A 13,464-nucleotide genomic window follows, 5' to 3' on the forward strand; every position below is an offset into this window, starting at 1 on the left:
TGAATTATTAATTTAATTTGCTTAATTTAACACAAAAAGGTCGATCCATTTTTTTTTTTAACCAAACCATTTTTAGAGTGTATTTCTAATGACTAAAGCACAGCTACTGATGGTAACAAAAAATATTTTATAGTCATAAAAAAAAACTAACTTCCTGTACATTTTACAACACCTGTCATGTTGAACTGATTTGTCCATCCACCCAGAAGGAAAATTTTAAGTTTTCAATAAATCACTGCTCCACTTCTTGCCAAAGTCATTTGATGGTGGTCTCCAACACCAAACTCATCCAAACATGCCACTAATGGACTTTGCTTTGCGCACTCGGGAGTAATCAATTGTAACCAAAGAACGCAAACTGCTCCCACATAATTGTCAAATAAGCTCAAAATAAACAATTTCAAATATGTATTTAATTGCATCATTTTGGTGCACTTTGTTTCATTCCCCCAGTGGCCAAGTGAAGTTCAGCACTGAAAATATACCAACGAGAAGTGAGAGAGAAAAAAAACGAGGCAACGTAGACGAGCAGAGGAAGTGATTTGAAATCGGAGGAGAGCTGAAAGAAGCCGCTTTGCTTCCAAGCGGAGGAGACGACGGGCATGATGAGTGTGGGGTTGGATGGAGATGAGCCAGATGCAAGAGGTGGATGGGGGGGGGGGGGGGTCAATAGAGTGACAGCGGAGTGTAGCGCGGGGAGGAGGCGAAGCAGGAAGAGGGAGGGAGGCCTGAGGACCACTCGAAATAGAGAGGAGCAAACGCGGAGCGAAGGGGAAGCGAAAGAGGAAAGCAGAAGGAGAGGAAGAGGAGGAGGAAGGGCGAGCATGTGGTGGAAGAGGAACGGGGCGGAGGGGAGGTCTGGCCTAGCGAGAGAAGTGGGGAAAAAGGGGGGGAGGGAGGAGAGAGGGGAAAAGGAGCACATGGACAGAGAGAGTCTGGCACTTTCCATTCACATGCCAAATCATCAGATGGCGGCGTGCGTTCACAGCCCCGAGATGTTGAAACCGAGCGGGCCCGACTGCCTTCATATCACCACCACAGACAATAAGCAGCTGTTCACATGTTGGATGAGAGTTGGAGGCCGGACAAAAGTCTTTCTGTCCTCCAAGCAAACGTGCCTGGGAACAAACATGCTCTTCACTCAAGAATCGGACATCAAAAAGGCTTTCACTCAATACCGAATTATATTTCAGTGGCCTTTCATTCATGTGACCCTTCGGGGGGGCTGACGGTTCTGTTGGTGGCGGTTATTACCCTGCTCATCTTGATTTGATGCAGATAAGTGGCACATTATGGGACGTGATTTATGGCCAAACTCATGCTTAATTATTTTTTCTTTGTGTAAATGACTTTGGAAGATACAGTGGACCTCTGTTCATCCTTGGGGAGATATATTGATTGCATATAGTATCCATCCCATACGCTTCAAACGCAACTTATAAAATAGACTTAAACGAGCACACGGCTCTCCATATTCAAGATGTCACGCCCAGTTAAACTTTACCTTCAAAACAGACAACAACAAAAACTCAAGAGACTCCATATTTTATCTAACAAAGGTCTTCAATCTGGGTACTAATTATGTTGTGGAACACTATAGATCAGGAGTCAGCAACATGGTGCCCAAGGGTTCCAGGTAGTCCCCAAGGACCACATAACTAGCCAGCAAGCATGTTCTAAAAATAGCTCAAAAGTGAGATGGGTCAAAAAAAATTTTTTTTTTTTTTTAGGCATTTACCTATAAACTGCATCTTTTTTTTTATCATAGTTGCATTTGTGTAACTTTAGAAATGACAGTATCATAATGCAAACTGTTGAAGGTCAAAGGTCAGCATGACAAAACCATAGCAACAAGTTAGATTAGAGAAAATGTGTCATTTCAGAAGTGCGCATCAAATTGGTGGCTTTAATTAGTATACAAGAAGTAGCTCTCAATTTTAAAAAAAGGTCAGTGACCCCTGGCATGGCTATTATGTTAATTATAAACATTCATACATTTTATACTTTACACACACGGAGCAGCAACGCATACAAATGGTCAAAAAAAATCCAAACAAAATGATTTCTTAAAAATAATGGCTGAACAATTTTGAAAAAAAAATATTTAAATGTGACTTTTTATTTCCTCATTCTTGAGATTGCAAAATAAAGTAAAAATTAATCAGATTTTATTAAGTCTTTGACTGCCAAAAATGTTAAATAACGTTTAGTAAAATCCTATGGAGGAGTGCCAAAGACGTTAAAAGACGTTTTTTTTTCAAAACAGGTGAAACTAACCATTTTCTATTGTTGATTACTCAAAAACGGAATAAGGTAGAAACAAACTTTTTTTTCTGATGGAAGATGAGAGTCCAATCTTTTTTTGGCAGTGTGTGTTTCCATAGTCCAAACACATAATTTTCTATGGACCTTGAAAGATCAGTCAAAATGCTTAAAATCGGCTGGCACCCACGGCATCCCTTTTCTGAAAACATCTGGCAGTCAAAGAGTTAAATAATTGTTTGTGTTTAGATGAATCGTGAATCATGAATTAATATTAAAGACAGTTCCAGTTCAAGTTGAAAAAAATATTTAAATGTGACTTTTTAATTCCTCATTCTTGAGACAGCAAAATAAAATAAAAAACAATCAGGTGTATTAAATATTTTTTTGTGTTTAGATGAATCGTGAATTAATATTAAAGACAATTCCAGTTCAAGTTGAAAAAAACATTTAAACGTGACTTTTCATTTCCTCATTCTTGAGATTGCAAAATAAAATAAAAATTAATCAGATTTATTAAATAATTGTTTGTGTTTAGATGAAGCAGATGAATTGTGAATTAATATTAAAGACAGTTCCTTTTAATTACTTCAATTAGAGTTGCAGCCTTTGGAATTTAAAAACTGCCTGCTACATTGCGACACTGATCTAAATTCAATCAATTAATAAAAAATTCACCATATAGCGGCGAATAATATTTGAAAATAGAGAGCACACAATAGATAAAGCCAAGCAATTATAATTTGAATAAGCAGCAGATTGTACACCTCCATATACTCATCTCCCGCCGCGACACTCCACAAAGTTTTTTGTTGAAATTGGTTAAGAAGCTTACGCATAATCCCGCTAACTAACAAACAAATATGTACAGTATGTTTGAACAGAAGTGAGTTGACAGTTTGCCGCATCCAATGGCGGCTCAGCTGGCTGCAGCCTCCACCAGCTGTCCCCTCCCCACGGGGGGTCGTCTTGCGCGCCGCACCCGGAAAAGTGCCCCCCGCGCCCCGGGCACAGTCGAGACCAGCCCGTTCTGTCTGAGACGCTCATCCGCTGCTGACTCATCTCACATATACACCTCTCTCTCTCTCTCTCTCTCCTGCTCTCTCACTTTCACTTCCTGTCACTCTTGAGAGGCGGCGGAGACGCCAGCCCGGGGGAGACGGGGATGGCGGCCAGTGGGTGCCGTCGGGCGATTGTAATCCGACTGGATTACCAACCAGGTGGAAACATTCAGCCTCCTTACTCAGTATTCTCATTCATTTTTTTCCAGCCTTTCTGTCTCTGTGTGTGTTTTAATACGCTACTAGTGCACAACGTTAGCGGACTTATAGTTACAAGTAATAAACTATTAAAATTGGATCAAATTGACCCCAAATTTGGGCAATTCAACAAAATACTTTACATTGAGCTGTTGTGAAAATTGGCTTTCCAGCATTTCATAACAAAGAAATAGTTTACAGAACTCATTGTCCTTGTATTAGCTTCTCTATAGTGTTTCACAACATAATTACAAACTTTTGGGTGGTTTTACAAAACAACCTAATATTTTTGTTCAAAACAAAAAAAAAACGTTTTTGTACAAAACACCCCAAAATTGGGTCAAATTGACCCAAAATTGGACCGACCCACTAGCTTGGGTCAATTTAACCCAACTTTGGGGTGTTTTGTACTTCAACCCAATTTGTTTAATCCAAAAGTTCGATTTTTAACCCACCCACCCCTGCCCCCAATTTAAAAAAACAACAACACACACACACAATACAATTTTTCACCCCAACAATTTGTGTTTTTTTGGACACAACTCGCTACCTTGGGTCAATTTGTTTTGTACGACTGTTTTGTAAGAAACAACCCAAACCTGGGTCAAATGGACCCACAATTTAATTGACTAACAAATTTGGGCCAATTTGACCCAATTGGGTTGTTTGTAGAAAACAACCTTGGGTAAAATTGACCCAAGATAGTAGGTTGGCCCAATTTTTTATCTAAATTGGGTTGTTTTTGATCCAGCAGTTTTAAGAATGTACACGTGCATTGTCCTCTACTCCCATGTCAGGGGTTTGAGTGGGCACTGTAAAATAAACAACAACAACAACTTGTATTTTTTGGGGCTAAAGCAATCATTAAAGTTGGAGCAAATAAAAATTTTTTTTTTTTTTTTTTTTCATCGAAGGCAACAATGTTAGCACAACAAAGCAATCAAGTTGAGCCGTTTTGGCTTATATCTTTAAGTTGTGGGACAGTACAAGGGACAGTTTGTTCTGTAAACTATTTCTTTGTTATGAAATGCTGGAAAGCCAATTTTCACAACAGCAAAACGTTAACTATTTTGTTGAATTGACCAAATTAAAAATGATAGTCTATACCACCTTTTACTCAATTTTACATCAAATTGCATTTAATTAAAGGCAATTTTCTATTTCTCATTTTCTCATTTCAAGTATCTGATGGTAAAAAACTTGGTATTGGGCCCTGTCAGGAGAACCGATATCTTGAAATAAGCCCGGTATTGGCCCGCTACCGATACCCGCATCGGTACTTGCCCATCCCTTATTTTTCACTGTGTATGTGTCAGTAAGAGGATAAAGGCGTCCTGTCTCATTTGTGCTGCCTTGACAATCAAAGCTGAGAAAACATCTCCCAATGAGCCATCAAGCTCAACACCAACGGACGCTTCCATTCGCCGTGGAGGAGCGATGAATTCAAGCACGTTTCAAACATGACCGAGCACGAGGAGACTGCGGAGGAGCGAAGGTGTGCGTCGGAGGGAAAGGGTGGGGGGGGGGGGGGGGCAACAGAGGGAAGAATGAGAGAGGGAGAAAAAAATGAGAGAGGTGATAGAGAGGTTATCTGCTCCTACAGAAACATTGCGATTATGGTTTATTACTTTTTCAAAGCGCGCACGCGGCTTCGGATGTGCGTCTGTGTGTGCAGCTGCAACAAAAAGCTTTTCTTTGTATGTGTGTGCGTGCGCGCGCGTGTGTGTGACTTAGTAGGTCACACACACGCACACTCTCCCACACATACGCGGCGGTCATGTAAACAAAACTGCTGTCTGGGAAGTAACACACCTGTTCAATGACAAGCGGTGCCACGCCCTCCATAATACTGCACACCTGTGCTACTGCAGGCTAAACCTCCACACACACACACACACACACGCACGCACGCACACTTGCACAGCCACTGCCCAGGGCTAACCATACAGAAAAAGGGAAGAAAGAAACTGGTAGAACAGCACAGGGAGGAAAAAATGAGGGGGCAGCAAGGCAGACAGAGACAAAGGCTTTCTTCACTTCGCTACTATCAGTAATCAGAACGCCTGTGTAATATCATTATGGGGTTTTATCAAATTGTGGGGTGGGAGGGTGTGTGTGTGTTTGTGGGGGGGGGGGTGTCTCGGGGCGTTGGTATGCGACCATCATTCCATCACCTTGTCAAGCGTGTCGATATTCAAGCAGACACCATGCTGATCTAAATAAGAGGCTTCGGAAGAATTGATGGATTGCATGCTTTTCCAGGGGGTGGGATCCTTTTTTTTTTTTTTTTTTTTCATACACTCAATTAGATGCTTTTTTCGAAAAAGGGAGAAGATGGTTGGAATTGTGCGTATGCTTTCCACACACTGCCCTTCCTCCTCCTGTCCCAGTACGGCCAACTCCAAATCATATCTACCCCCTTAGCTGAGGGCCTGGAGCCAACCTTGCTAAATCTCCAAGGGGGGTGGGGGGGGGGGGCGGGCGCACCTTAAAAAAAAAAAAACTCACCTTCAAGCAAATACGCACATATAGCAACCCCCATCGTCAAAACAGCAATCCTCTATGCCCGTCATGTCAGTCAAAAGCCCATCAGAGACATGCATGGAGAGTCTGGATATCTGCGAGCTCAATACAGTGTCATGCACCTTGAGACCCAGCGAGAGGCCCCCTTGAATATATTTCAATAGCATTATCACTCGGCATTACTATGCTTTCTCCCCCCTTCGACATTACAGAATCAGGTTTAAATTGGACCATAATGCATGTGAGCGAGCGGCGCTATCAGTCTTTGTGCAGAATAATCTGGTTAAGGCGTTATGCAGGTTAGAAGTGTGTTACTTTAAACAAGACCATTTTACATGTATAAACTCTTTGTTGGGATTTTTTTTTTGGGGGGGGGGGGCAGAGGGGGTTAGTTCCATTTGAAACTGGGGAACCCGTACACTACATTTGAAGAATAAATTTCATAATATGCCACACATATAATCCATATGGCGTACTTTATGAAATGACACAATACAATGAATAATGATTATTAAACAAAATCTATAATTGCATATTTACACCATGAAGTGTGTGTGTCTTACATAAGAGCGATACATAATTTAGAAACGATATTTAATTCATCGCACATTAAAATTAAACGGATGTGTTCAGAAATCCAAAGTACATTATTTTTTTTTTACAGTAAAACGTGCCACTGCTGAAAACATGTTTTGACAAATACAGTAGGTCAGATAGATAGATAGATTTAACACTACTTGCTTTATATATATATATAAAGAATTAAGATGTTAATAATGTATAACAATGGTTAATATATGAAATGAAGTATTAAAAATGTTAATAATATCTAACAATAGATAGATAGATAGATAGATAGATAGATAGATAGATAGATAGATAGATAGATAGATAGATAGATAGATAGATAGATAGATAGATAGATAGATAGATAGATAGATAGATAGATAGATAGATGGATGGATAGTATCTTCCCAACTAATGAATATGCAAATAAGATGAGCTAAGTGGGTCCTATACATCAGATCCATAGGACTGAGTGTCTTGGTCCATTTAAAGAATCCGCTGCATTTGCAAACGTTAATTAATGAGCTCTCTCATCAGACACGTTCACGTGCATCCAGTTAATCGCAGTATTTAAACTCTGATATGATTTTTAAGTCGGTTTTTTTTTTTCTCCTCCACCAGCTCTCCACATATGCGCCCACAGGAGGTACCTCCCCACCCCCCCCACACACCCGCCCCCCCATCGAGACAGGATACCAAAGCTACTTGTTAAATCTAATGCATGCACTGTCAACCCATTCGCACCCCGTCACGTCGCCGCTCAATATAGAAACCGGATTTTCTGGTATTACCCGCACCTCCATTAGGCAGAGCACCCCTCTCCAAGCATAGCAGAAGCAGCAGCAGCACCCCCCCCCCCCCCACTTGCTTCGACCGGCACTTTGTTAGGACCTTGCGTTGGCCCAACAGAACCGAACCAAAAGCCTCATATGAGCTCCTCGTGCACTGGGACGGCCACGGTTAATAGCCTTAATTTATTGTTTAATGGGAGGTGTAAGCAGTGGAATTACCCAATCTTAATTAATTACATCGAAATGACAATGATGAGTACTTTGCTAATTGATGAATCATATAAATGTATGACAAGATTATGCCAGTGGAAACCGTTTTTTTTAATCCACGTGAGAAATGGGTGTTTTCGGATATATTATTAATTAATTAAAAGGTGCATTAGAAATAGTCGTGTTTTTTTTTTTTTTTTTTAATGCATGCATGCACATTGAGGAGAAAACAATTCCATGCACAACCGACCTGAGTGCGGAGCCATGGAGAGATGGGATGAGTAGTACTTCCCCGCCTGGAAGTGCGCCGGGTGCTGCACGGAGCTGTGGCCGCCCGGCGCCATCCGAGACGCGGCGCTGTGCACCATCGCGCTCCGCTCCGTCAGGAGGTGGTGCGGAGGAGCGAAATCACGGCTTTCCATCCGGCCGAGAAGCGATAAATCCCAAATCCCGAGTAAAATCCGGAGGCACCGAGGGTCTCAGACGCCCAGATGCAAAATAATCCCCTTTATGAACTTCGGGATCCGCTCGCGTTGAGCGGAGTTTTGGCTTGGCAGGGTGGAAAGTGAGTCCCCGTCATCTCCTATACAAAAGGAGAAGGCAGGAGACACGTCAAAGCTCTGACAATAATGAGTCAAGCTGGGATGGAGCCATGCAGAAAAGACTCGACTGACATGCAAGTCGCTTCTCATGTTCGCGCTGTAAACAAAATAAAATTTACACACACAAAAAAAAAAAAGAAAAAAAAAAAGCACATGAGCTGATGTCCTGTAGGAAACATTTGGCCCCAGCATGCAAAGTCTATTTTGGCCCCCTCCCTTTTATAGTGCCACTATAAGCTTCCTGCATACATCCATCATGTAAATAACGCCCAACCTTGTTCCTCTTTGATTGTTCAGAAATGGAAAAAATATATATATTAAAAATCACGCAGAAGCCGTTTTGGTCCTAAATGATGACCACTTTTTGTGCAAACTGCACCACGTCGCTTTGTTTACACTAATAAAACTGCACCAAATCTGTGACTTCTTTTTTCCACTTATTTTCTTAGCCTTTTGTGCTTGTTTCTTGTCTGGCAACATCAATGAAAGCACATTTCCATCAACGTGTGGCAAATGCCATGTGTGTGCAGCAACAGCAACAGCAGCAGCAACAGCAGCAGCAGCAGCAGCACACACGAAAGCAAGCAGTGTAATCACAAATCAAATCACCTTTATGCCTCGCTGCGATGGCGAGCGCGGCAATAAACAGTGAAATAGTAGGAAATCATCGACTTTATATGTATGCCTTATAGCCAGGGTCATTTACTTAAATAGGGCTCCCTGTGACGCTCGGATGGGGAGTCATCTATTGGGCCTTTCAGTGGTCATCTACAGCTGTTGATAGAACCCTCCTAGGAACCGAGGGAACAAAGAAAACAAATATTTTTCTTCGCTGGATCCAATGTTTTTATGCTAAAGATTATAATGAGCATGCGCAGTGCAACTTTTTCTTAGATCAAATGGGCACTTTTTTAAAGTTGCGTCGCTGTCAACGATAAAGTGCCAAAAGTCAGTCACATTTGAAATATTCAAGTCAAAGCACATTTGAATTGTTTACTGATTTTTTTTTTTTTGCATGACGACGTGAGCGCACAACAGGAGAGCAAAATGGACTCTCGGTTGTTCCTGCGTGGGTTCGACACAATGGGATTTCTCCGCGGGACAGCGATCATAAACATCTCTGCTCTGACATCGCTCTATACATTTTTTGCAGTTTTTTTTTTCTCCTTTCCTCCCGAGCCGTAAACACACGTCTTCGTGTTTACGTTACACGTAAACAGAGAGCCACTCGGGCTACATTTTTAACAAGCTTGAATCTATGTGTCGTGTTATTGCACGGCCACGCAAACACAACGATCGAGAAGAGTCAAAGAAAATGACCATTTGGAAGCAAGTAGTGTACGTGTGTGTGTGTGTGTGTCTGTCGGGAAGACTCAACAGTACTGCCACGGACTCCACAGTCAACACACACACACACACACACACACACACACATGCCTTCCCGTCACACACACACTTTCGCTATTCCACTATATTGTCTGATAAATAAATAAATTACAACAAAAGTTTACACGCGACAAGATAAGTAAAAGTGACCGCAAAAAAAATCGTGCACGTTCACCACATGTACAAAAGGGCAATACCAAAATATCCACAATCTACTGAACCTTCGGACAAAAACGGTAGAAAATGCATAAAATTGCCAAGTGACCGGGGTTAAAATGTAAACCCATTACTTACAACAATTCGGCAATAAAGTCAAGTCACAAGGCATAACCGCGACACTAAATTCAGGAGGTTCGAAGGGTGGCCGGCTAAACGAGAGACACAAGCCCAGCCGAGGTGAAGGAAGCCCGGCGTCAGCACAGCCTTCGCATACGGGGAGGAAGGAGCTACTGGGGGGTTATTTATCTTGGACTGAGACTCTTTTTTGGGGGGGAGGGCAAAACATAAACATACTAACACACAACATTTTCTGTAAAATTTCTAATAAATATTGTTTTAATTAATTGAAGCAATGAATTAAAGACAGAAAACTATAAAGTGGAAAAAGTGGCACATCAGGAGAAATCTGTATTCTTAATTCTTTTTTTTTTTTTAATAACCACATTGAAAACAATATTAAGGTCAACAAGTTTCATCTACAACTAAATATTGTGCTTAATACTTAAAAAATGTTTTTATCCATGGTCTGATTTTTAAAAGCGCTGCATTTAAACGCATCAATCACGCGAGCCAGCAAAGAGTCACATTTTAGTGATGATGACAAAATTCAAGAAATAAAAAAAACACACATTTTGCTTACTTACTAGTAAGTTATATCCCTTGTATGGCAAGTGTTGACTGAACAAAAAAAAAAAAGGAAGAGTATCACAGACGAAGCCCTAAAAATTGATGCAAAGTGAAAATCCCCGAGTCGCCGAGATGAAACATGTGGGATTGATTACATCCTATATGCCGCCGCCGCCGCCGCTGCCGCTGCTGCTGCTGCACACTGTGCTGTGCACTCACTGGAGGTATGGCACAGACGCGCCGTAGAAGTTCGGGCTTGTAGTGAATCGAGACTCGTTCATGCAGCCGGGGACTCAGACACGCCGGGAGGTGGAGGAGGAGGAGGAGGAGGGTGGATGGTGGGTGGTGGTGGTGGGAAGTCTGTGTGCGGGGAGGGTGAACGCGCGCGCCTACTGGTTTGAGGACGACAATGTGAAAGCGTGCCCGTGAGGCACCCCCACCCCTCCGCCACCTCCCCCGCACCCCCCTTTCCTCCTCCATCCGCCCTTACCCCACCCTAGGTTTCGCTACACACACACACATACAAGCACACCCCATCCCCTCCCAGTCGTCGGTAAACACGCGTCGCCATTGGCTGCCCATCAGAGCCAATGAGGAAGTGGCTCGAATCGAGGAGGGAAATGGCTCAAGGTTTGATTTGAAGCACACTTCTTGCCAGCACTGCATAGCCACAAGAACGGCGAGGCCTGCTCAATTTTAAACTATTTACATTTACTCTGTTCTAATATTGCATGTTCCTCTATTGCGTTTTAGCTACCTCTCGTTTTATTGCACGTTTACTACATAATGTAGAGTGGGTGTCAAATCCGAGGCTCGAGGGCCAGATGTGGCCCATAAAAGCAAATAAAATGTTCATGTTTGTTGCTAATTAGTTTTTCTTCTTCTTAGCAGAGCATTATGGGTAGTTAAAAAAAAATCAGTTTAACCAATTTTGTCTTTTCAGACAAAAGTTGTACAGTACAAAAAAAATTGCTTTTGCTGTTACATTATTTTTGGGGGGATTTCATGTAACATTTTTTTGTTAAAAATTCAGAAATACAACATTGGCCATGATGAAAATGAGTTTCTCACAAAATGCAGATCTAGCGCAGTGATTACCAACCATTAGGTCAGCTGAGGTAAATTAGCCAATTTCCCTCATGCATTTCATTAAATTTTATTTTCAAATGAAAAAAAATAAACACGCCGCATAGTACCATATCATGATTATGTTAACACTGCCAAACGTGAAAATGGTGTACTGTAACATAGCTTCAAGTTATATTGTATTCTTGGTTTGAAAATTAGTTATTTATTACAAATACGATCTATGCAGTGATTCAATTAAAAGCTCTTACGCGTGCGGGCATTTTTTTTTTTACCACGATCTTGACTGAGAATCTTAAGCGCGCATATCTACTGCCTATCATTTCATTTATGCGTGACATTTAAAGATTTTTATCATTTATATTTACTTTGTACTGGATTTGTATATAAAATACACAACCTAATGGAATCCAATACAAGCTTTTATTATGATAATATAGCATTTAGCTCGAATTTTCTATGATTGTAAATTGTATAAAATTCAATAATAAAAAAAAGTGTTCTTTTAGTCTCACAAAAAAAACCAATGTTTTTCAAAGACAGCACAGTAGAATAAGAAATAGCCTCAATCTCAGCATGATGTTGCAGTAGCTTCCACCACTGCCAATAATAGCGATCTAGACCTTTCTCTGCGTCATCTTAGAAGTTTACCACCCTGCTTTTTCACCAGGAACCCCCACCTGCCAGTCGGATCTCCACTGATCTCTTCCCTCACGCTGCCGTTTGCTATCAAGCCGACCGGCTATCAGTCAGTGGCCAACGCTGCGGCTACTCCTCTGCTAGCATGGTGCTCCTGACCTATTCAACATGCTAATTAGCCCCATGGGTTAGTGTTAAGCGTCCTTGGCTCTCTTGAAAGGCACTATTTAAATCTAAATAATAATTATTTTTATTATACACAACTGCAAAGTACCATCAGAGTAAATATGTATTATTAAAGGAATAGCTAACCTAGAGTGTCAACAAATACACGCTAATTTTGCTGTACTGTATTCATCGTTGTAGCCTATACACCCCCAGCCCACCGCTAATAACTGTGAAAGCTATAAATATATCATCACTCGTAGTGTAACTGTACGTCAAAAATCATGGTTTGGCACAAAACCGAAACATACTGTATACTTACTGTACCTATAATATGTTCCATGTTATGTTTCCACCAGAGATAAATTCCTTGCAAGATTTACATAACATAATCAATGTAAAAAAAAAAAAAAATGCTTTACATCATGAAGGGAAGCAAATAAGTACTAAAAGAGATTTTTCAGGTATCTGTACGTTCAATTTTTTTATATATATATTTTTATACGGACAGCTCCTTACATTTAAAAACAGATACCTGTATTTTCCACATGGAAAACACTACAAAATAGGTTTGTTAATTTCTTCAAACTCAACAGATGACAATGTAAAAGATGTAAACAGAGTCAAGCGCCATTGAGATTTTGATTGATTAATTGATTGGGGACTTTTAGAGAAGAAGAAAAATTATGAAGCATGGAGAAACAACAGCAATGACGCAACAGATTCAGAGAAGCAAGATATCTCCCATCCGTGAACTTATTCAGACAGTTGTTTGTGATTTTCAGCTACAAGACTGCTTTGTGGTCAATGTGTTGCGTCTTGTGAAAACTTAAAAACCACCATCTTACTGTGTTAAAAATGAATCTAATCTGGGGGTAAAAAAACACATAGCCTACAAGCAAGATGTTTTTTGTTGTTGTTGTTGCTATCATTAGCTCATTTAAGATTTATTTACTAGTCACTTTGCAAAGTTAGCAAAGTTATGGGAAAATGTTTTTTTCATAGCATAAAAGCCTGGCCTATATAGCGATCTTATTTTTTCTTCACAGTACGAGTACTATCAAAGTGAATACAAGGGGGAAATTTGGGATTTCACAAGTTTTTTTTTAATTGTGCAAAGTCATCAAA

General features: G+C 40.8%; 1 protein-coding gene across 3 annotated transcripts in view; it reads right to left on the reverse strand.

The window, feature by feature from the left end:
• bahcc1b (BAH domain and coiled-coil containing 1b) overlaps positions 1 to 10,810 on the reverse strand; it is a 73,568-nt gene extending 62,758 nt beyond the window's left edge. Inside the window, exons 1-2 of one of the 3 annotated variants that reach the window (XM_077550491.1) lie at positions 10,464 to 10,810; positions 7,863 to 8,195 (exon numbers count right to left, since the gene is read on the reverse strand). In XM_077550491.1, the coding sequence (XP_077406617.1) occupies positions 7,863 to 8,034 (172 nt within the window). In that variant the 5' untranslated portion in view covers positions 8,035 to 8,195; positions 10,464 to 10,810. Of the gene's footprint in view, positions 1 to 7,862; positions 8,196 to 10,459 lie in introns of all 3 variants that reach the window. The other 2 variants (XM_077550489.1, XM_077550490.1) reach the window with 2 other exon arrangements.
• Between the last annotated feature and the right edge of the window lie 2,654 nt (positions 10,811 to 13,464).

Source organism: Vanacampus margaritifer, chromosome 18, assembly GCF_051991255.1.
Source record: "Vanacampus margaritifer isolate UIUO_Vmar chromosome 18, RoL_Vmar_1.0, whole genome shotgun sequence".
NCBI classification, from domain to species: domain Eukaryota; kingdom Metazoa; phylum Chordata; class Actinopteri; order Syngnathiformes; family Syngnathidae; genus Vanacampus; species Vanacampus margaritifer.